Genomic DNA, 21,071 nt, shown 5'->3' with positions numbered 1-21,071 from the left:
GTTTTCGCGTTTCAGGTCTGACTGCATATAGGTGTGATTAATCAGGGTATAAAACTAACGTTAGCACCCACTGTTCCCACCAGACTATGCTGAAGACAATAGTGTTCACAGAGAAAAAAACAGGACTGGTATATTGCTGCACCTCTGCAAGCTGCAACAAGATCTGCAGAGTACAGCTCAGCTTAAAGGAGACCTAGTGTGCTCATTCCCAGCTCCATACTTTTAGTCATGGATTCTACTAGAACAAATGGCACGAGAATGAAGCCATTTCGGCACTTTCCCCCCATAAAGACGACGTCTGACGATCTCCTTTGTAGCTTTAATGACGAGTTTTGACACCTGGTTTGATGACATGATTTCTCCAAGGGTAGCTTTAGTAAGGCAGAGATCAACCTCACTAATTTCTGACACACACCCAGTCATTTTGTTTGGGAAGGCCTAAAATATGAAAGAAGCCACTCAGTTCAAAAAAGAGAAACAAGTGTTACCCCTAGCAGTCATCCAAGGGGGAGGCTATCTTCTGACTGGCTGCCTCTCACAAACTGAATGCCTTGACAGCAGATAGGCGGGGTTGTTGTTTAGCTTTTGTTTACTAGGATCACTTGCACATGTCCTCATTATTTCAGGCTTGGGCTCTGTTTAATATGCGCATTCACCATTTTAACAGTGCATACTACAAAGATGATAGAAAATTAAAGAAAAGCAAAAAAGGTCCCCTTTAAGAGATCTTATGTACTGCCTTTACTGAAGCTGGTGACTGTGAGATTAAACCCCACTATCCGCTTAGAGTCTGTCCTGTTTGAAAGTGTGCCACAGTGCTCCCATGTAACCTGAAGACAAGGTAAGCAAGCAATGGAGTCACAGAACAGGATGGACAGATTTCTTCACAGCAAACAAAGTGTGCTGAAGGTCAGAAGGCGAGGAGTAAGTCAGTCTGTTTAAACATCCCTTCAGAAAGCAAGCAAACATACCTGGGAACCGATACGCAGGATATCAAGCTGGTTCCCAGGACTTTGTCTTTATCCATCACAGATGACACATTAAAAGAACATAATGCTCTAAACTGGTGCAACAACAAATCACTTCACCTTGTCGTAATGTACTTAGTCTGGGTGACTTTACATTTTAAGAGTCATTCCTTCCTGACAGGTACATGTTTGGCTGATTCATGTCAGTACAAAATGTAGATCAACTGGCACGGCCTCAATGGAGACGGGGAATTTATCAGCACAACAATAAGCATGATTTATGTTTTGGATTTGCATGTCTGTCAAAGGTACCTTATGTTATAATTTGCAGTGCAAGAATAGACTTTATGAAGGATGGTTAGATGTCCAAAATTGTGACTAACCTGCTTAAATTAAGATGCAGTAGAAGAGAAACTACAGACTGTCTTACTGAAAACTGAGCTATACGTAATTTATATGTTTATGGACAAGAAAAAACTCTGAGTTCTAAGGTGAAATAATATGAAATAAAAAGTATAAAACACAATGGGAAACTTAAAATTAAACAATGTTTAGACTGATAATTAAAATAGTTCATAAAATGAGACCATGTGGGATTTTACCATGGCTGTTGCCCTGCAGATGAGCCTGCCTTCCAGACTTCTGTCCTCCCTTGTGTCCACCCTGATTCCCAGCAGAGTGCCCATCCAAAGCCAGGTCCAGAGCAGGACCCAGCCCGGGGTTCTTCTCATTCAGGCTGAGATTCTTCCTCCTCTTACCCTTCAGCCAGCCCAAAGCGCGACCCAGGGAACGAGTGCGCTTCTTCCGCCCCTTTTTGCTGTGCTTCTCGTGAGCAAAAATGTTGACCACGTCCTGGGGAAGCAGGTCCCCAAACCCCAGTGAGTCACGGTTTGACATCCCACCTCACACTGGAGCACCCTGAGAAACAGGAAAGATATTACATTTTAGTTCTCATCCAAGCAACACATGCACCAGCACTCAAGAAGAGAGAATAAATGAAAGACCTGAAAACTCTCTCCCACTGTTTTTCCCCAATCACAGTAACAATCAGCTTGCAGAGAGTAATAATAATAATGGATTGGATTTATATAGCACTTTTCAAGGCACCCAAAGTGCTTTACAATTCCACTATTCATTCACTCTCACATTCACACACTGGTGGAGGCAGCTACGGTTGTAGCTACAGCTGCCCTGGGGCAGGCTGCCATATCGCGCCCCTCTGGCCCACACCAGTAGGCGGCAGGGTAAAGTGTCTTGCCCAAGGACACAATGACCAGGGCAGAGAGCCCGGGGATCGAACCGGCGACCTTCCGGTTACAGATACGCTTCCCAACCCCCTGAGCCACGGTCGCCCCTACACCTTAAGTAGGCCTCACCTTAAGTAGAGGCCTACTTAAGGTGATAAATCAGTCACAGTGAGTTTTGAATGAAAAGTTGACAAAATGTTACCTTTACTACTTGTCAGAGCTGCCCTGTCATTAAGAAAACTCAACTTACTGCATAACAGAAAGTTGGGTTCAGCATAGAAACCCTTTAACTCAAGAAATTCCAAAATTCAGTGTTCTTACAATAAGTGTACTTTCTTAGTTTGATTTCCTGAAAAATCAAAAGATAAATATCCCTTATTGTCATATACTTCCACATGTGTGTTGTTTAAATTTCAAGTTAAAGCTTGCGGTAATGCTTTCGGAAAAGCTTGACACTACAAATCTAGAATTAACGCCTTTGCCTGCACCGACCAGACAAGCTACAGTTTGAATCCATTTCTATCCAGGTTCATGCAACACAAGCAGGCAAGACTTTGAAGGAAGGAATTAGGTGCATCTAAACTTGGTCAGCACAAAGTTGCAACCATGACATCAGAACATTTATACTGTAACCACAGCTTCAAGATGAGCACTGGCCCCTCTGTTATGGCACTAGCTAATGATGAGCTATCATTTCATAACGTAGCTGACCTTTCACCTTTGACCTCAGAGATAAATAATGTCATCAATTCATCAAGTTAAAATCATGTTTGTGGCAAACGTTGGAATGAAAATGATGTTATGTGAGGCCTTTAGTGTCCTTGACCTTTGCCACAAATTTCTACTTAGTGGTCAGTGGTCAAAGTTAAATAGGGTCCCTCGGTGCACTTGTAAAAATATGACATTCATGATAATAGGATGGATGGACTTTTAGCCTTGCATTTATTTGCATCATTGGTTCAGCTGCTTAATTATGTATTTACAATAGCTTGATTTTATGATGTAATGATTACCAGGGAGAACAATTGCTACGTTGTTGGTGGCTAACGTAGATCCAAAGCAACAAACAACCACACAGACAACAGAAAATTTTAAACTCTTCATAAGCACAGAGGCACAACTCTGGGCAGCAAAACCTAAAAACGACTACAAATATATCCAACATGTATCCCTGGTAGCAAAGTCTATTTTACTCAGACCACTCCTCCTGTGTTTGTGTTTGTGTGTCTCCGTGGTCACTGCTCATTCGGCCAGCACACTCTATCCTACACAGACCCCCTCCAGCCTCTAAACCAAACTTCAGCTCTACAAAGAAAGAACTGGCACCGCTCCCTTCATTCCATAACGTGGAGTCATAATTCACAAAGCCACACCCGTAAGCTCACGCACTGCATACATACAGGCACAGCAGCACGCTAAGAAGAGCAAAAAGACACAAAATTAACAGCAACCAGTGAGTGTGTCCATTCATGCACTTTATTGTCATCCCTCATTGTTTTCCTTTACTATTGTTTTATTCATCACCCGCTGAATGAGCTCATCGCTTTGCTTCCTTCCTCCGCCCGTCACCTTGTTAAACTTCGCTACTCTGAGGCAGATTTCCCAGCCCTGCTCCTGGGGATCTGTAAGCTTACACTGGACTTTTTCCAGCTGCGGTTTTATTAGATGCTTATGTCCAAATCATAGTCTGAAAATAGGGACAAACTCTTAAGATGACAGGAGCTTGTAAGCAGACAAAGAATTAGGGAAGGTGGGAGTTGAGTCTGAGCGAGTAAATTATGAATCCCCCGGTGCAGTCGACAAAGTTCAGGCATAAGTTGTTTCTTTGGCTGCTGTGCTGCTTTTTCCAAAAAGATTTAAGTAACGTGTGAGTAACACAGCCAAACATGTTTCTAGAAAGACTTTGAACCTTAAGTTGGTGAGACATGAAACTAAACCACACAAACCCAAAGTCGTGTTCTCTGAGGATTTACAAATGGGACTTTTTCCAAAACAGCCTCTCATTATCAAAACTGCAACAGGGAAGTGAGACGACTCTGGTCTGGGTGCATCATGTGGAAGATATTTAAGCAGATGTGCACTTTTAAAACCAGATGTTTGACATTCTGTTTATTAAGTAACATTTTCTTTAGTCTTGGGTCAAATCTTGACAAAGTAGGATTCTCATGAGTAAAGAAAATGACACAAGGAATATATAACATCATTTTACACCTGACTCAAACTAATATAATCTTAAGGTTGGTGCCAGTTTGGAGTGTTAAACACCAACTGGGAAGTAATCCCAGAAGTTAAAAAAAACATCTAACATGTGGATCAAGGTCTTAAGGTCTGCATCCCAATCCCTTTTGACCATCCCATGGTCATTACTTTTATATTACAAAAAAAAAAAAAAAAAAAAAAGGGGGGGGGGGGGCGTCATGCTCCTCCTGCTGTAGTTGCACTAAGACTGAAATTAGCTCCAATGTGACTTCAGACTTGCATCAACTGTGGCTGCTTTTGAATCTAAGTAGAAGATGCACTGCTGGAATTGCAGCTTCTAGAGCACAGATTAGAACCCAATCGTGGCATTTCCCACTTAGAAAAAAAATTATTTCCCTTGGATCTGCCACAAACTAAAGCGATATGCATGTCTCTTTTATGAGGCTGTGGGACAGTAACCTTTAATGTTTAAATATATTAGGTTTTCCGTTTCGTAGTTCTAATGTGCAGCTGTCACATTAGAAATAAACAACATTATAAATAGCAAATATACCGGCCATCATAGTGGTGCAGTGGTTAGCATACCAATCCTAGGTTTAGATGTAGTCTGGGGCCTTTCTGTGTGCAGTTTGGATGTTCTCTCCGTGTCTGCCTGAGTCCTCTCCAGGAATTCCGGCTTCCTCCCACACTCCAAAGACATGCATGTGGTTAGGTTAATTGGCGATTCCAAATTGGCTGCGTGAATAGTTTTCTCTCTATGTGTGTGTGCCCTGTGATAGATTAGCGACCTGTCCAGGGCGTACCCTGCCTCTCACTCTATGACAGCTTGGACAGATACCTGCCTCACACAACCCCAGACTGGATAAACAGAACAATATGGATGGTTAAAAATATAACTTATTTTGGCAGTCTGTGCCTCAGTACATTATAACCCAAAATTAGTGTTTTCCTGTAGCATTGACGTCATGCATTCATTGCAACAGTGTGGAATTTTGCGGTTGTGGTTTTCTATCTATGTTTTTTCACCCATTTATATCACCACTTTATCCTTATCTAACTTTAACTGTGAGTATGTGACACTCATAGGGATTATTTAATGTGGAAGAAGAGTCATGTGACGTGTGTAACACACCTTTCTATGTGACCGTGCACGGAGCCTGAGAAGCGGAAAGCCAGTCTAAACAGAAAAGGTTGATAACCGCTGTCATGATATCTGTTGCCTCCGATTAGGACTTTAGGTTTTGTCAAACCAGCTAATGGAAAGAAAGCCTGGCCATGTTTGAACACCCCTCAGGGTGTTTTGTAAGTATTTCCATGAACAGTTTAAATTCTGACCTGGTGATATTTTTCAAGTCCACTGATTTATCCTGAAGGACACAAAAATGTCACTGGAGCTCAGAAATTCCGAGTTCCCATCCGGAAATGTTTTGTAGAACGCCCACTGAACTCAAACACTCAGAAAGTTGGAGCAGACCAACCAACCCCAAGCTGGCAATCGAAGATGGAAGCACTGAATGTAAACAGTATTTTTGATTTTTTTTAGTTTGTTTCTTTGCTTGTTTTTTAAATCTTGAATTAAAAGATGATGTGTCTTTTTATGCAGATCACTGATCAGGTTCTGTCCATGAAAATATTATGCTGTATTTCTAGTACTACCTGAATGACTTTACCTCGCTAAGAACCCAAACAAATCCTGTTTTTCCTAGCTTTTTCTGGAACGTGCTAACTCAAGAGTGACGTCACTTCCAACTTGCAGTATCTGGATGGCAGCACTCATCCTTGATGAAGCCAGTCCTTGCAGAGATATTTGAGTCCAAACAATGCCGCTTATATGGAAGAAAGAACAGAATTAATTTAGTTTCTGGCCTCACCAGAAAGAAGTTTGCACCCGAACTCATGCCTGAAGTATGCAGTTCAGTCTGAGAGGCTTAAGATGAATACTTGAAGAGCTTCAAAGCTTTTCTAAACATTATACATAATGTGGGTGTTTTTGAAGGAGTTTATCTTAATCTGGACAAGCTGAACTTGTTATCCACTGCCGCACATCTGAAATGACAAAGTGCCAGTGTGTGTGTGTGTGTGTGTGTGTGTAGCCGGTGCCCCATGAGGAGTGAGCTGCAGTGAAAGGCTAGTAAAAAAGAAAGGGTATCCATCCTTTTCAGAGAAAAGTACAAGGCCTCTCCCCGCACTAAGCCCTGTGTTTCTCCTGCTCCAAATTACAGTCATTAGGGCATGACTAACATCCATGCATCTGCATTGGCTTCAGCCGCCAATAATCAAGACGCCTCTCATGGGAGAAGAAGTGAGTGCAACAACTTCTCGTGTTACTTCCACCTCAGAGGGAGCAGAGCAATACTAAGAAGTCTAGGATGTAGACGAGACCACCCAGCTGATCACTGTCTGTGCAGTCTGGTCACAAAGAGTTGACTCATGCCACAATTGCAACCTGCAATTTTTCATTTTACAAACAAATCTAATTTGGTGACGTACACAGTGGAGTTTCCTTTAAAAAAAAAAAAAAAAGTAACCGTTTCTTTCTTTCTTTCATCAGGAAATTTACTAAATGGTTATTTAGACTTTAAAAATTCCTATCACAATTCTTTCTCTAGCAAATAAGTTTTAAACACACCATTACTTTTCAAAATAAAGCATCAAAATGCTAATTACAGAGCTGCTTTATTGCCCCAGCAATTACTAAACACCAAACCTTTGTTACAGTTGACACACAAACTCAGGGCTCAAAAGAATCTAAAATCGGAGCATTTGGGAGGATTTGTAGTGACACAGCACATGTGTGTGTATAATATATTCAGAAAAGATCACAATCAAGACAAACTGATTTACAAACAAAAACAGCTGTGTGCCCTTTCTACACGTCTCGCTCTCTCTCTGACACACACACATAAACGAGCGCGTGCGCACGCAAAACCTGCTGTGGTTTTTAAACCCAACCCCAGCCTGCCAGAGCAGGCATGTGTTCCAACACGCTGTTTACTTATCCTTTACAAAAGACGTCAAGCTTTGCGTTGGACAGGAGATACTTCTCTAACGCAGCAAACCTCAACGTGGTGTGTCAATACCTACAGAGCGACTGACATTGACAGCAGTGTGTACACACCAGCATGAAGTAAACAGGAGCTGATAATAGTTTACACACTCTTGACAAATAGACTGAGCATATCTGGAAAGACGATTTATTGATTATGGACTACCGACCGCTACAGTATACGCCATTTGGCCGCAATGTTAAAACCAGTGGCGGCTGAAGTACATACATAACTAATATGCAATTTAACGCACCAAATAGTATATGAGAAATTATTCAAAAGGACATAAGTTTGTTTAAATTAGCTTTTGTTTATCTTTGGTTAAAATTTACTTTCCCATGTAATTTGTTGATTTTTTTTTAACTATTTTGTAATGTTGTTGTTAAAGCTGACCTCATGACAAACTTTGAATATCATTCTTCATTTGCATAATGAAGCAGAAATATAAAAGAAAAAAAAACATTATTCATGTCCAAGTACATACAAAGTTACATTTATAAATAGACAATTAAATAGAAAAAGTAGATACACAAGTGTCTACATATGTTCAAAGGTAAATAAATACGCAGTCATTTTACAGATCAAACTAATTAAAGACTACTTTTATTCCTAACAGTATATTGTTTTTGCTGCATTTTATGGAATTTCTTTGTTTATTTTGTAGTTTTTGACCACTTTGGTGCTACACAGTCCCACCCATCCAAACATTACTGCAGATCAAGTACACAACTCCATGGCAATGGCACTCCCCAGTGTCAGCAGAACTCCCAGCATGGCAATGTTTCCCACTGTAATAGCTCATCTGGTTGATTTGAAAAGAAAATCTTGCTGCAGCCTGTCCAGTCCTCCTCACTGTCTCCTTACTGTCTACTGCCTCATCACGACAAGGAAAAGACAAGAGGGTGTATCATTGATATAAACAGCCACCTCTGAAATCTGTACCCCTCACTGTCCTAGCTAAAGAAAAACCTGCCTAACAACACAGTACAAGGTACTGACCCCGACTTCCATGCTCTTCCTTCTCTGTGTCTGTTCGGGATATGCTGCAACAAGCCTGATCCACAAAGGCCCCACCCCACAAGGACCAAAGTTGTCCATGTCCCCTAGAATAAAGAGCTGTAGTGTGGGCATGAGGGAGACCTAAATGATATCAGGAAGGTGGGTTTCAATGTTGTGGTTAAACAGTCAAAGCCAGCTCAGGAAATTGAATTCCAGAACAAATCCAGGTCTCGTGTCCACATTTAAACAGGCAGGTCAGCTAAGTTACAGCAACATAAAGCAATGACACCAGCCTTGCCTGAGGCAACTGTGGTTACAAATTAAGGATAATACCCCACAGAGCTCACAGAGCTTTCAAACATCTTCCCTTGACAAACCAGCGTGGAGAGAAAAAAGACGGAAAGCTAGCTGTGGCAGGAATAAAAAACAAAACACTAAAGTTAAGCGCACACACCCTCAGCAGATCAGAGCCAAAGTGGAGTATCACAAATACAACTATCACTGTTGTCTTTTTTGACTTCAACAGCCATCTGTGCATTACAGCGACTTCGCACAACACTCCCTTTAAACTGGAGTCTTATCACGTAAATATGAGCAATAGGAATTTCACAAGTAGTTGCAAGGGGGATGAGGGGAGGAGGGGGCTAGGGGAAGTGTAACTTTTGACTCCAGTGAGTCATACAGGGAAGCTGATGGAGCAGACTCTGCTGCCTCACAGGGATAAGGCAAAGCCAAGAGGGTGTGGCAATGATACAGACAGCCACCTTTGTTTGAACTAGGACTGGCTCAGTTTAACCAGAAGGCCATTCACATCTAATGCCTGACCTGTTGGTTTCACATGGCACGATCTTAACCTTGCTGGCAGCAAGCAAGGTTAAGATCGGGCTGCAAATGGTTTAGTCACCATAGGAAGAGGAAACATAATAGACCAACAAGCTCATTCTCCTTTAGAGAGAGGAGGAGCGCTTTGGATCTGTTCCAGTCTTCTTTCAAAGACCAGAAAGTTGTTTACAGTAACAGCCAGTTTGGAAAATATCAGTTTTCACACTTAGAGCCATTCTGTAGCTAAATAGCAAGTGTTTAGCAGTGAGAAAACTGGTGTTACTGTTCAGCACCTGCAGGCATCTGTCAGGGCGTTGGCTGTCTTCTTTGGGCATTATCAAACAAAGAAGAGTGCTGCTAAGACTTAAGCTGCCTTGCCTGAACTAGAACTCAGCATATTCATGCAAACACTTGATGTGCAAGTAACGCTGCTGCTGTGATGGATGATGTGGCCACTATAAGAGACAAACTGGAAATACTTAATTCCTACATCTCAAGGCGGTTTTCACAACTGAAACCAGGGACAGCCGGTGAAATGAGACACGTTTTATGGGCCGAGGGAATCTCGAGGAAACCATTCACCATACACCCACCATAAAGGAAGCGACCTCCTCTTTCGGTTTAGACTCAATAGAAACATTTTTGAATACATAATGGCTCCAAATGTCTAGCAGAACTTTCAATCCAGGACCTGGAGCATGAAGACACATGTCATAGATGCAATCTTTTGAGCTGAAAGGTGACATCTTTGTGGTTCTTCTGTTTGCTCCAAAAAGGGGACGGTTTCAGGAAACTGTCATACAAATAAACACAATAACGCCGCAAGGCAATAATGACACAAATGAACCAAAATGCTATGAGGTTAAAGGCGGTTAGAGATGGTCCGTGCACGTATGCGTGCATGTGTGTGCGAGAAAGAGAGACAGATCTGTGGAAGGAAATGCAACTTGGCATGCTGCAAGGGCGCTGTAGCCATGCAGCAGCTTGTCTGGTAAGAACAGCAGCTGCATTCCTGAGAGATTTATAATTACCGACAGAGGAACTCTTCTTTCCAATCCTGCTTTCACCCCCCCCCCCCAGCATCAAACACACACACCTCCTCACCCCCTCCATCTATTCCCCTTTTTTTCACCCCATGCAGTGGCCTTCTAGGAGACAGCGCCATGAAAGACAAATGGATAATGGCTGGCGCATGGAAGTCATTTTGAGATAACATTATAATGTGTGGTTGTGTGCGCTGGCCCAGATTGTTGTTCCCTGTGTTTATGCAATATTTTAACTTCTATGGAAACAGGGCAGATTGCAAATGGAGGTACTGTAGGTGGGCAACAGCAAAGTGATATCTATTAAATGATAATCTTAACTAGAGGTAAGGTGTGAATGCCAGTGCTTACCTTTTTCAATGCAAAAGCTGGATTTAAAGAGAAAACAAAAAGTCTGGAAAGTTGGCGAGTTGCGACAAAGTCTCGTTTGCTTTGCCTCCAGGGGTTGCTGGGGGTCTAAGTCTGGACTGCAGTCTCTGCAGAGTTTAAAGACCTCTGGACTGACAGGTCAGACGCAGATAAAAAGAAACTGCTGTGCAGCAGCAGTGACCAGCTCACAGAAAAGGCAAACACAGCTGGAGAGCGAGGTTTAAAAATACATCCTGGCATCTTTGTGTCTCCGCTCAGCCCAAGTCAAAACAATATCCTTTCAGTTTAAAGCTCACTCCGTCTGACAGTTGCTTGGCACTGGCAAGTGTGGGAATAAAAACACTTGAAAGAGCTTAGAGCACAACTTATGTGAAGCCTCAGAAAGACACTAAAGTAAACAGCCTCCGTCCCAAATTGAGTAAATCATGATGACTTGGATGGCCGGCTAACAGCCACTGATTGGATTTTTCATCTCTTGATAAGAGCTCATTGATTAACTTAATCATCAGTTAATCTCTCTGATTAATGGCCTGCTTTCTTCCACTCATCAGTCAGGCGTTTCCGTTCTCTGCAGGCCTGCATGACACACAGAAATCAGTCACTCGGTGATCACACACACTCGTGCGCATTTTGTCTCTTGCAACATTCGATTGCTCCTCTTGTTGCCGTTCTTGACCGCCAGCTCTCCCCTTTCCTCCACTGATCTCAGTCAGCACACAGCACACAGCTGAACAGCTGCACCTACCTGTCTGCTTACCCAAGATCCGAGTGCACTTACACCCCTTAGCTCCCAGTGTAATCTTCATCCCGGCCATCTCCTCACATCCTTGCCTTTTGTCATCTCATCTCTGCCTTAACATCTGCTCCCCTCCCCAAATCACGGGTTTCTACCGGGTTCCGCCATGCATCCAAAAGTGCTTACACAACGCACCTGTAATGGGTACAAGCCCAAGCATGGCAGGCTGGCCAAGAAGGAGCACCAGTATGTGACACACCCTTTTTAAACAAATGGCTCAGTCTCAGCCTCACCTATTAGAAAGGTATAACAGCTAAACCTGCAGCTAAAAAAAACAACCCAAACAACTGAAAGTGCTGATTGGTTTTTCAGAGAAGTTTTGATTATTGGAAGCTCATTCCAGACCAAAGTCCAGCAGATGCTGCTGCAGCAGACAGCCAAAAGGGGGAAAGGGAGAGGGAGTCCTAAGGTGGTCGTGTTATCTCCCTCGGGTTAATCAGCAAGCAGTGGGTTATCAAGTGCGTGTTAACTGCCATTTATTAAAAGAAGTGTCAGGGGACTATGCCGTAAAAAGTGTGCTACTGGATCAGTGACTGGACCCAACACAATACCCTTCATTGTCACGAGCTCCATAGCTAAGAGAAGCACTACAGGTCTTAGATTACCTCTGTATAGGATCCCTTAGCTGAGAAGCAACTCTCCCACACCTTGTTTTTCCATACATGTCTATACTCAACATCTAGCCATGGAGTTGCAATTTGAACCAAACTTTATTTTAACAGACTTGAGATCCCTGGTTCTGACATGTATGGACTATTTTTCTTTACTTCTGGGCTAAAATTACCGTACTTATGTTGCCCATAATTAAAAACCTGCATTAGGAAGAAGAAGAAAAATCGTGCTGATATAACAGCTTCACTTCTAAACCTACTTTCTTCACGCCTTCAAAAGCCAGTCAATCATATTGATCCTTATCTGTTTGTTTTTTCCCTACGCAGGAATATTAAACCCTTTCTCCTAAAATTCACGCCACAGCTCAGTTTCGAGGGACTTTCCCAGCAGGAATTCCAACAAAAAATAAATAAATAAATAAAAATAATGCCAACACAATAAGGTAGCCATTAATCTGACGCTTAAGTTGGACAGATAAAAAAGAAGTGTCAGACGTACCGTAACGAAACTTTAAAGACTGATTTAGCCGCTCTCCATTTGAAGCGTCGCCCTGCTTCGCCCTCGTTCTCCAACTCCAAACTTTCAGCGCCCGAAGGAAAACTCCAGGTGAAGCATTTCCGTGAAAAGTTCAACTTCAGGAAACAACTGCAGCCTGGATGTGTTTGCACGCCCGGCTTCAGCCCTCGCGTTTAAGGTGCCAGGAGAGCGTGTCCTCTGCTGTCAGCGTCGTTTGTCTGCGGACGCTTCACTGAAGCAAAATGTGGGACTACCGAGAAAAGTCGCGCCGCAGTCGACCCGAGGTCCCACCTGACGGAGGCTGGGCACACTCAGGTGAGCGCGCGGGTCTGCGGCCGTTGATTTGGCGACATCTAGCGGTGGAACGAGGAATAACGAGCTAATAGCATGGAGCAGACTGGGGAGAAACTGGAACTTAATTTTCCCACGGTTAGTTTACGTTTCAGGTATTTACGTCTGCATTTTTTTATTCATGAAGACTACTTAAAGAAACTGTAGATAAAAGCTTGCGTGGTGAATAGAGGTGGTCACACCAAATGTTGACTTTCAAGCTCGTTAGAGCTGTACACACGCATGTATGTTTGCACACGTTCCCAGCAAAACATAAAGAAACGACGGGTGTCTCAAGACTTTTGCACTGTAATAATACAAAAAGAAAATGTTCTTTGTCCTTCTTTAACCTTTTGGATAGCCTTGAAAATATCCAAAGTTACTAGCATGAAATTTTGTATTTTAATAATATTATATAATAAAAAATATACCTTATTACTTAAAGATGTTCACATCTTTCCGATCACCTCCTTCATTAAATCCATATTCACATGTCTGAGTGTGTGTTTGTTTCCACTTGTCTGCGAGGAGTGTGATAGGCAGTATGCAAAACACCTCAAACAAATACTGTTACATAAACCATGCAAACTTGGTCAGCTGAGCTGAGTCCTGGAGGAAGATATTAATTGAAAAGCATGCATGGTCCTGCTAATGTCGACACCTTTGCCTGTAAGGTAGTCTGGGGTACACTTGTGGAAAGTTATTGCTCAGCTCAGCTTTCCACCATGATGTCACTACCTTCTTAAACACACATTGAAACAGGTTGTGAAGAAGGGTAAATATAGCTCTCTGTGGCACCCGGGCTGGTCCGGACATGCGCTAACTGCCACATCCAGAGCACACTGAGTCTGCTTCCAGCACTGACACAGTTTGTGAGCCCATGAGGGAGTCTTAGATAGAGTTTCTCCCAGGCCTTCAGTGTTATTAATAAACACAAAGTGTGCCTCCGTTTTCCTGGAGACAGACACTGCAGACCTCTTTCTAACAGAAAACCGTGCTAACACAGTAACTGCCTGAACATTTAGTCGGACTGCCAGTTAACGTAAGTACACATCTATGTTAATAAAAGCTGTTTCTTTAATTATTTGACAGGTTGAAAGGTTCTGTAGTGTGAAGCTTTAGGACAGGCCTCTCAACTTTAACAGCTATCAGAATGATTGATGTGTTTGCCTTTACAGTTCATTCCTCTTAACAATCTGTAAAGGAATAAGTGTTTTGAAAACCACAGTCTTACCAGGTGTTGTTTTTAATGGCTCTCGCCTTGTTTTCTTAGATTCTCTCATGGATGATCAAAGCTCAGTACAGGATGGGAACTTCATGTTATCTACTGATGACTCACATGTGCAACTGAGATTTTCTGAAGATATCTCACCGAGCAACCGCACAGACTCTGAAACACTAGGTAGATTTGCTCAAGATCCTATTCTACGCTCGGAACAGGTGGACATGGAGAGCTTGGGTGAACTCTTTGAGTACTGCATACAGCGAGTATCCCATCTAGAGAGGCAAAGAGATGTGCTGATACAGGAGCTTCTGGTTCTGCAGGAACCTATGCTGCAAGTTGTGGGGCACCTGAGAGCGAAGCTGGAGGGAACACGCAAGCTTCTCGCTCTGGCTCAGCTGGATTATGTTACGGTTTGTGAGGATGTGCAACAGGTAAAGAGGAAACTGTTCACCACAACCAGAGACTGCATCCAGAGCCAGGTGAAGCTAGCCGAGCAGGAATACGAGGTGGCTCAGTCTGCTGTTACTCAGGTAGAAACCACAGGCTTTACATTTAATGATGATTTACTTCTGTAGTGTAGGTTTGCTTAGTATAGCAACATCATATAAAACTTGGGGTCATCATGGCTGCAGCTTGTTTATGGTTTGATTTTCAGTTATTTGAGTATCATGAGTATGAGTTCTTGTTGTTTTAGTTCTAGCTACTGTTTGCACCCTATAGAGAAATTAGCAATCAGATAAATTCATGTACCCAACTAAGCTACTGGGTAGTTTCCATTTCCACTCTCTTGCTATATGGGATCCTTTTATTTGTTGAATGTTTTTACCCACAGATAAAAATAGCCTCCATTATCAAATGTAATACTTTTCATTCTTATTTTACATCTCTTCATAGGAAGAACTCAAGGCTCAAATTCAAAGTCTGACCCAGGAGTTGGTGCAGCTGGAAAACGCCCACCAGAACCAGCTCAATTCCCTCCGTGATCAGGCCACTAAGCCTTGCAGGCCCAGGGCCATGAGTGACATCAGCCAGTGTCGCCAGGCCTCCATCAGACTGCAGCGAAGGCTCAGTGGCAGTGTGAAGATGTTGGAAGGCTGGTACGAGCCTCGCCTCATGGTTCTGCTGAAGAGAAGGCAGGTTGGGGAGGAAGCTTTGAGAAAAACCAGGGAGCAGGCAGTGGACCTGAGAGCCGGGCTGAAGCCTCTGAGAGAGGAGATACAGAGGCTGGAGGTGCAGAGATCATGTCTGGAACAGAGGATCACTCTTTTGGAGACAGAGCGGCAGGAGAGCACTGCACAACATAAGGTACAAGAGAGGTTGGATAGAACAGATGTTCAGTAAAACTAGATGACAGTATGTTTTTATTTTATGCAGAAGACTGTGGAGAAACTAAGAAAGACTCTGAGAGAACTAGAAGTGGAGTTTGAGGTTCAGAGAAAATCGAAGAAAGGCTTGGAAGATCTTAAAGATGGCCTTTTAGCAGAGCTGACATTTCTGAGGTGGGTTTATCCCAATCATTTCTGCTTTAACTTAGTAAAAGTCAAGATAATAAATGAATAATAAACTTATTTTCTTATAGGGGCTGTGAACTCAGTGACATTACAGAGGAAGAGTCATAAGTTTCAATTTCCCGAGACATAAGACATGAGACCAAATCACAACGCTGACATTATGGTAAATGGACTGGTTCTTTTATAGCGCTTTTCTACTCATCTGAGCACTCAAAGCACTTTACCCAACTTGTGCATTCACCCATTCACACCCATTTGCACAAGCACATCTTTCTAAGTGCTTCATATAGCTAACATTCACACACATTCATACTCCGATGGATCGGAGAGCAATTTGGGGTTAGTATCTTGCCCAAGGATATTTGGCATGTAGGCTAGGGGAAGCCAGGAATCGAACCACCAACCTTCCGATCAGTGGATGACCTGCTCATGTAATGGGTGAGCTACAGCCACCCCATTACATGTTTGAAAATGCGGTCTACTTAATGCAAGCGTCTTGTTACTCGCTCACATCCAACTTAACATCTAAAATGTTGTGCCAAGAAAACAAAGCAAACAGCTTTACTGTAAATAATTTTATATGAATATACTTAAGTACACAAAAGATCAGATGCAGAGAAAATGCAGAGAGAAAAACAAAACACATACAAGTGACAACACAATTTGGGGGAATTTCATACTACAAATACCAGGCAAATTAAAAGGATCAACCTACAGTATGTACAATAACATTTAAAAATGGATCTTCCACAGAAATGTTTCTGCTCAACTAACCAAGATGGAAGAAATAAAACCAACAAAATGCACACTTAGGTGATCATAAACATGTCTGTGGTTTCATCACGAGTCAGATTTCAGTTCGAAAAACTAAAAAGATCTAAAAACCTGATCATTAGAGACCTTTTCTTAAACATGTCACGTGATGACATGGCAGCATTTTATTCTTTTATTTTCTACAAAACACTGCTGCTCAAAATGTATTTTAAAAAGACTGCTTTTTCACCCAGTGCTGGTAAACGGATCCATTTTTAATGAGCAGGTCAAAAGAAGAAGACACGTGGAGACCGGACTCATGCCTGGACTTCTGAATCTGCGGCACCTTCTGGGTCCTCGTCATTGTAGATATTTTCAGCCTGCAGATATAATTGCCAAAAAAATAAAAGATTTTTAATGTAACTGCTCTTCTATGTTATAATAATAAATGCACTTTACTATTCAAATCCTCGCTGTGTTGTAACTGATCGAGTTTTCTTTACAAAGCCTTTACCATCTGCCACACTTGCATGATGTTGTCCTCTGATACTGAACAGATGACCCACGGCTCGTTGGGGTTCCAAGAGAAGTCTGAGATCTTAGCTGTGTGTCCTCCGTGGATGAACTGAAACGAAATGAAGCAGAAAGATTTAGCACAATGATCGAGATTTAGCTTAAAAAATAAAACAAAGCCAATGTTTGAAAGCAAGATTACAGTATTTCCTACACAAAGACTTAGGCATGCTCTTCCAGTGTGGTGGTACCTTACTAACAGACCAACCAAGTCACTGTTAAGGCAGTGACCACTGCCTCTCTAGAAAAATCATGTAGCTTGCTGGACTCCAACTCTATTGTCATGGATTGCATTTGGTGACAGTAGTCCTTGTACTGCTCTACAGAGCCGCTGCAAGCTGCAGGGTCACTACACTAACTACAAACTGCAGCAGGTGGAGAAGTTCGTGTGCCAGTAGACATTTCTCAGGCTGCTGAGCAGAACAATGATTATCATCACCAGCTGCAGTCCATGCATTGGTGGAGCTATAATCCATCTGCTGGACAAGACTCTTACTGGAGAGTGTGGGTGCATAGAGCCTCTGACGTCACCACAAATATGCTCATTTTGTTGAGAAAAACTGCATCATCACCACCGCTCATTGTCACAACTCACCAGCAGCTCAGGAGGGCCATCCTCAGCATCCTCTGGTGACTGCTCCTCTCCAATCTTACTGAGGTCCCAGACGTTGAGCCGCCTGTCGGTGCCGCTGGAGGCCAGGATGGTTTCGTTATGAGGAGACCACTGAACCTGTTGGAAAAAGATGTGGATATGAAACCTCTGCAATTAAGTCCCCCCTTGCAGTACTTTGGTGAATATAATTGTAAATATTATATCTATACAAAGAATTAAATATTCAACCCTAAATTCCAAGGGTACAAGCAAGTGTACAACCAAAAGCTTTAAACAATTCACCATCACATATTTTCACAAGTTACTACAAAGTCCTACAATCCTTTTTCTCAAAAATGTTTTTCCCAAAGTTGAAAAATTTTAACTCCTGCATCAGACAACACTGTTTTCCACCAGTTCACCTCATTGTATTGACTTTGTATGCAACTGTAACAGCAAACAACTTCCTGACAGTTTATCTTTTTGTTAACTTAATTATACCATAAATAGCAATTGCATTTCATCTTTTGTAGCCAAAAGCTAGTTATTCACCAGAGACATATTTCAGCCTAAATAGCCTCACTCCACAATGCAGTTAGTGAGCTGAAACATTCAAGCCGAAGTTTGCACAACAACAACTACAGATTTATTGCGAGGAAGTTCACTTCTTACCTGGAAGATCTCGTCCTTGTGGGATTCAAACGAGTGAAGCTTCAGCTTCAGGTTCCTCAAGTCCCAAAGAGCCACAGTCTGCAAGTAAAAGGAGGCCAATTCAGTACAGCATCAAGATGCTATTTCACTGTAACTGTCTGAAAGAAAGACACCTCACCTTATCTGCAGAGCCAGTGGCAAGAATGAACTCGCTGTAAGGATTGAAAGACAGGCAGTTGACCTCAGCAGTGTGGGCGTCCACTGCATGGCTGGGCTTGGAGGTGTTGTTGGACCGCGTGTCCCAACTGTTCCAAAAACAGACAAAAGCACCAGTGTCAGGAAGAAATGTGAAACTGAACAACAACTTTGTTTTTAATGAGTCATCGCTGAGGCTGCTTACATCATGAGTTTCTGGTCATCTGCCACAGATCCAAAGAGCGATTCGTGGAGAAGGTGCCATGAGACGTCCTCCACCACAGCAGTGTGGCCTGTGAAGATAGTCTTGGCATCCACAATCTTCCCCTCTTTGGGAACTGTGCTGATATCCCACAGGCATATAGTCTGCAGAGAGCACAGACGAATGTTAAAAAAGAAAGAAAAAAAAGAAGTAACAAATGATTTGTAATGTGATAGAAGACAAAAAATCATTTTAACAAGAATAAGGCAGGCATGTCAAGACAGGTTTCTTACGTGGTCATCAGAAGCACTAAGGAGACAGCCACTAAGGTTTGGGTTCCATGAGAGGCCATAGCCCTCCTTCTGGTGGCCCCTCAGACGCAGATCTGGGGTGCATTCTCCAGAAGGGTCTTTAACAGAAATAATGTCAGTGTTAAAAAGCCTGTAGAGCTTCAAATGTAGCGACACATGATATGCAGTTATGCAAGAAAAAGTGTTCTTTCTGCAAACCTACCCGGCTTGGAGGGGTGCTTTGTGTAATCAAAGACTAGCACATCACTGGTGGGGGTCTTGGTGGCAATGATGCAAGGATTCTGAGGCATGTATCGGGCTCTGTTCACTTCTCCTTCATGGTTGATCTTGATCTCAATCTCTATTTTCCCACTAACAGATCCAAAACCTCCAAACTCTGAAATAAAAAGACAACAGATACATGAAGCTCTTCCATTCCATGAAGCAGGTTTTAGGGTGACCTATGCACCAGGGATTTTTATGTATTTTTTTAGACAAAAAATGCAACCCTTAAGTTACGTAGTGTGTCATTTATGCCCAATGTTCCTGTTAACCAGTTTTGCTCTTAATAAAATGTTTAATAAACATATTACAGAACTTTAAAAAAGCGATTTAAAAAGTACGTAACCTACTATTCTACTTGTTCAGCTGACATTCACTATTGCCCTTGCTTCGTTGAATGAGGTTAAATTTGATTCATGCTGTTACATACGTTATTTCCTTTTCCTTCCTCTTGTGAGCAGAGTTGCCCATAGCCAACAATGTTGTTCTTTCTGCACCATCACACAATTATCAATAAGCTATATAGGAGTTGGATAGCGCTACATTAACAATGTGCAGAATTAAAAGACTACTGAAATGTCCTCCAAACCCTCTGCATTCACCAGGTCTAACAACATTTTCTGGTGGAAGTGTACTAGTATTACTGTGCTAAAGTTGGATTAGATCGATTAAATCAATATCATCCAAAACCAGCTTAGGCATGTGAATTAGTCTATTTATAAGTGTTATTTCCATGTTTTGCATGTAAAGATCCCTTGAGAACACTAGGAAACTATAAGTTATTCTATGACCTCTTACTGGTGGTGCTCTTGTAACATAGGTTCTCAGTGGACTTTTTATGCTCTCACCTCCTTTCTCGCTGTCATAGTGTGAAGCATCAAACTGCGCATCATCATTCGGCAGTTGAACGCTGGCAATTACGAGGTGATTCTGCTCATCAGAAGTATGGGTCCCCAGAACCAGCCTGTGCACACTGTAGTCCTTTCCCTCTGGTCTGTGGACATATCGCATGATATTTACATATCTGCTACAGTATCTTGTTGTGACTTGGAGCCTGAAAAGGTGTTGCACAACTCCCATTTACCTGGTGACATCTGGGAGCCATTGAGCAGTGAGGCTTGGCCACTCCAGAGCATGGGTCATGACCAGATCATAGAGGAAAGGGGTGTTCTTCTTCCAAATCTTATACTCCTCGTTGATCACCCTTTCCTCCACAGCGTCATCAAAAGCCGCTGCAACAGTAACATTTAACACAAAGCTACGTTATAGTCAAATTTACAAACATATGCAGCAGCTACTTGAGGAAATCTTTTCCTTCCTAGCGTTTTAGCTGATTTTATCAATAAAGTAACAGTAGCACACAATGCTAGAGCAGCTGTCGCCCATATAAATAAATAATACAGTCTTTCTGAAGATTATTATAGTGGGGCAGTATATCTGACTGCACTGGTTTAAAACCCTTTTCACCGGCGCGTTAGCAGCTAATGCTAACATCAGCTAACAGCTAGCTGAGTGCTTTCTAACAATGAAAGGTGATGCTGGCTGGCGCGCCAACCACCACCGCTACATCCTGATTCGCATTTTCTGTCACTCTCGACAGCACACACACATAAATAACGTTCTCGTTAAAAAACGTAGACGTCCTTACCGTCTTTATCAGCCATTGCGTGGTTATAATACCGTTACTAATGACAAAATAAGTAATTTTTAGGGAGAGCGCTCAGAAGACAGCACGACGACTCGCAATGGCGCCAACTCCATAGAACGCGCCTAGCCAATCATAGTCGACGACAAAACCGACAGGAAGTCGTTACACGACACATCCGGTGCTGTGCCAAAAAAAGTAACT

General features: G+C 42.4%; 3 protein-coding genes across 3 annotated transcripts in view; 1 reads left to right on the top strand and 2 right to left on the bottom strand.

The window, feature by feature from the left end:
* The window catches only part of LOC146686732 (uncharacterized), a 32,329-nt gene extending 19,437 nt beyond the window's left edge, over positions 1-12,892 (bottom strand). The window contains exons 1-2 of the mRNA XM_085441028.1: positions 12,601-12,892; positions 1,571-1,886 (exon numbers count right to left, since the gene is read on the bottom strand). Of these exons, the coding sequence (XP_085297154.1) occupies positions 1,571-1,865 (295 nt within the window). The 5' untranslated portion in view covers positions 1,866-1,886; positions 12,601-12,892. The remainder of the gene's footprint in view (positions 1-1,570; positions 1,887-12,600) is intronic.
* A 931-nt stretch (positions 12,893-13,823) lies between these two features.
* LOC146686731 (syncoilin-like) lies at positions 13,824-16,660 on the top strand. Its single transcript, XM_085440869.1, has 5 exons — positions 13,824-13,990; positions 14,222-14,703; positions 15,068-15,478; positions 15,548-15,672; positions 15,753-16,660. Exons 2-5 carry the CDS (start codon positions 14,230-14,232, stop codon positions 15,790-15,792), a joined length of 1,050 nt encoding a protein of 349 aa, XP_085296995.1. The 5' UTR covers positions 13,824-13,990; positions 14,222-14,229; the 3' UTR covers positions 15,793-16,660.
* On the bottom strand, positions 16,245-20,986 carry LOC146686730 (histone-binding protein RBBP4). Its single transcript, XM_085440868.1, has 11 exons — positions 20,871-20,986; positions 20,307-20,454; positions 20,071-20,216; positions 19,164-19,337; positions 18,944-19,059; positions 18,654-18,814; positions 18,432-18,558; positions 18,275-18,352; positions 17,606-17,740; positions 16,952-17,062; positions 16,245-16,817 (listed from the first exon to the last, which is right to left on the bottom strand). Exons 1-11 carry the CDS (start codon positions 20,884-20,886, stop codon positions 16,755-16,757), a joined length of 1,275 nt encoding a protein of 424 aa, XP_085296994.1. The 5' UTR covers positions 20,887-20,986; the 3' UTR covers positions 16,245-16,754.
* Positions 20,987-21,071: the final 85 nt, after the last annotated feature.

Source organism: Copadichromis virginalis, linkage group LG19 (assembly GCF_057382275.1).
Source record: "Copadichromis virginalis isolate Kocher_CV1m ecotype Utaka linkage group LG19, C_Virginalis_male_GT1.1, whole genome shotgun sequence".
Lineage (NCBI taxonomy): Eukaryota > Metazoa > Chordata > Actinopteri > Cichliformes > Cichlidae > Copadichromis > Copadichromis virginalis.
Note: the sequence above shows the minus strand (reverse complement) of the source record. Positions and strands in the feature narration are given on the sequence as shown.

What these genes read in the sequence shown, in the direction of transcription:
- LOC146686731 (XM_085440869.1), top strand. Translation starts at nt 14,230, where the DNA reads ATGGATGATCAAAGCTCAGTACAGGATGGGAACTTCATGTTATCTACT. An exon ending in AGAGCACTGCACAACATAAG is followed by an intron (nt 15,479 to 15,547) that starts GTACAAGAGAGG and finishes TATTTTATGCAG; the next exon opens with AAGACTGTGGAGAAACTAAG. An exon ending in GCAGAGCTGACATTTCTGAG is followed by an intron (nt 15,673 to 15,752) that starts GTGGGTTTATCC and finishes ATTTTCTTATAG; the next exon opens with GGGCTGTGAACTCAGTGACA.
- LOC146686730 (XM_085440868.1), bottom strand. An exon ending in TTAGTGCTTCTGATGACCAC is followed by an intron (nt 18,815 to 18,943) that starts GTAAGAAACCTG and finishes TGCTCTCTGCAG; the next exon opens with ACTATATGCCTGTGGGATAT. An exon ending in ATGGCCCTCCTGAGCTGCTG is followed by an intron (nt 17,063 to 17,605) that starts GTGAGTTGTGAC and finishes ATTTCGTTTCAG; the next exon opens with TTCATCCACGGAGGACACAC.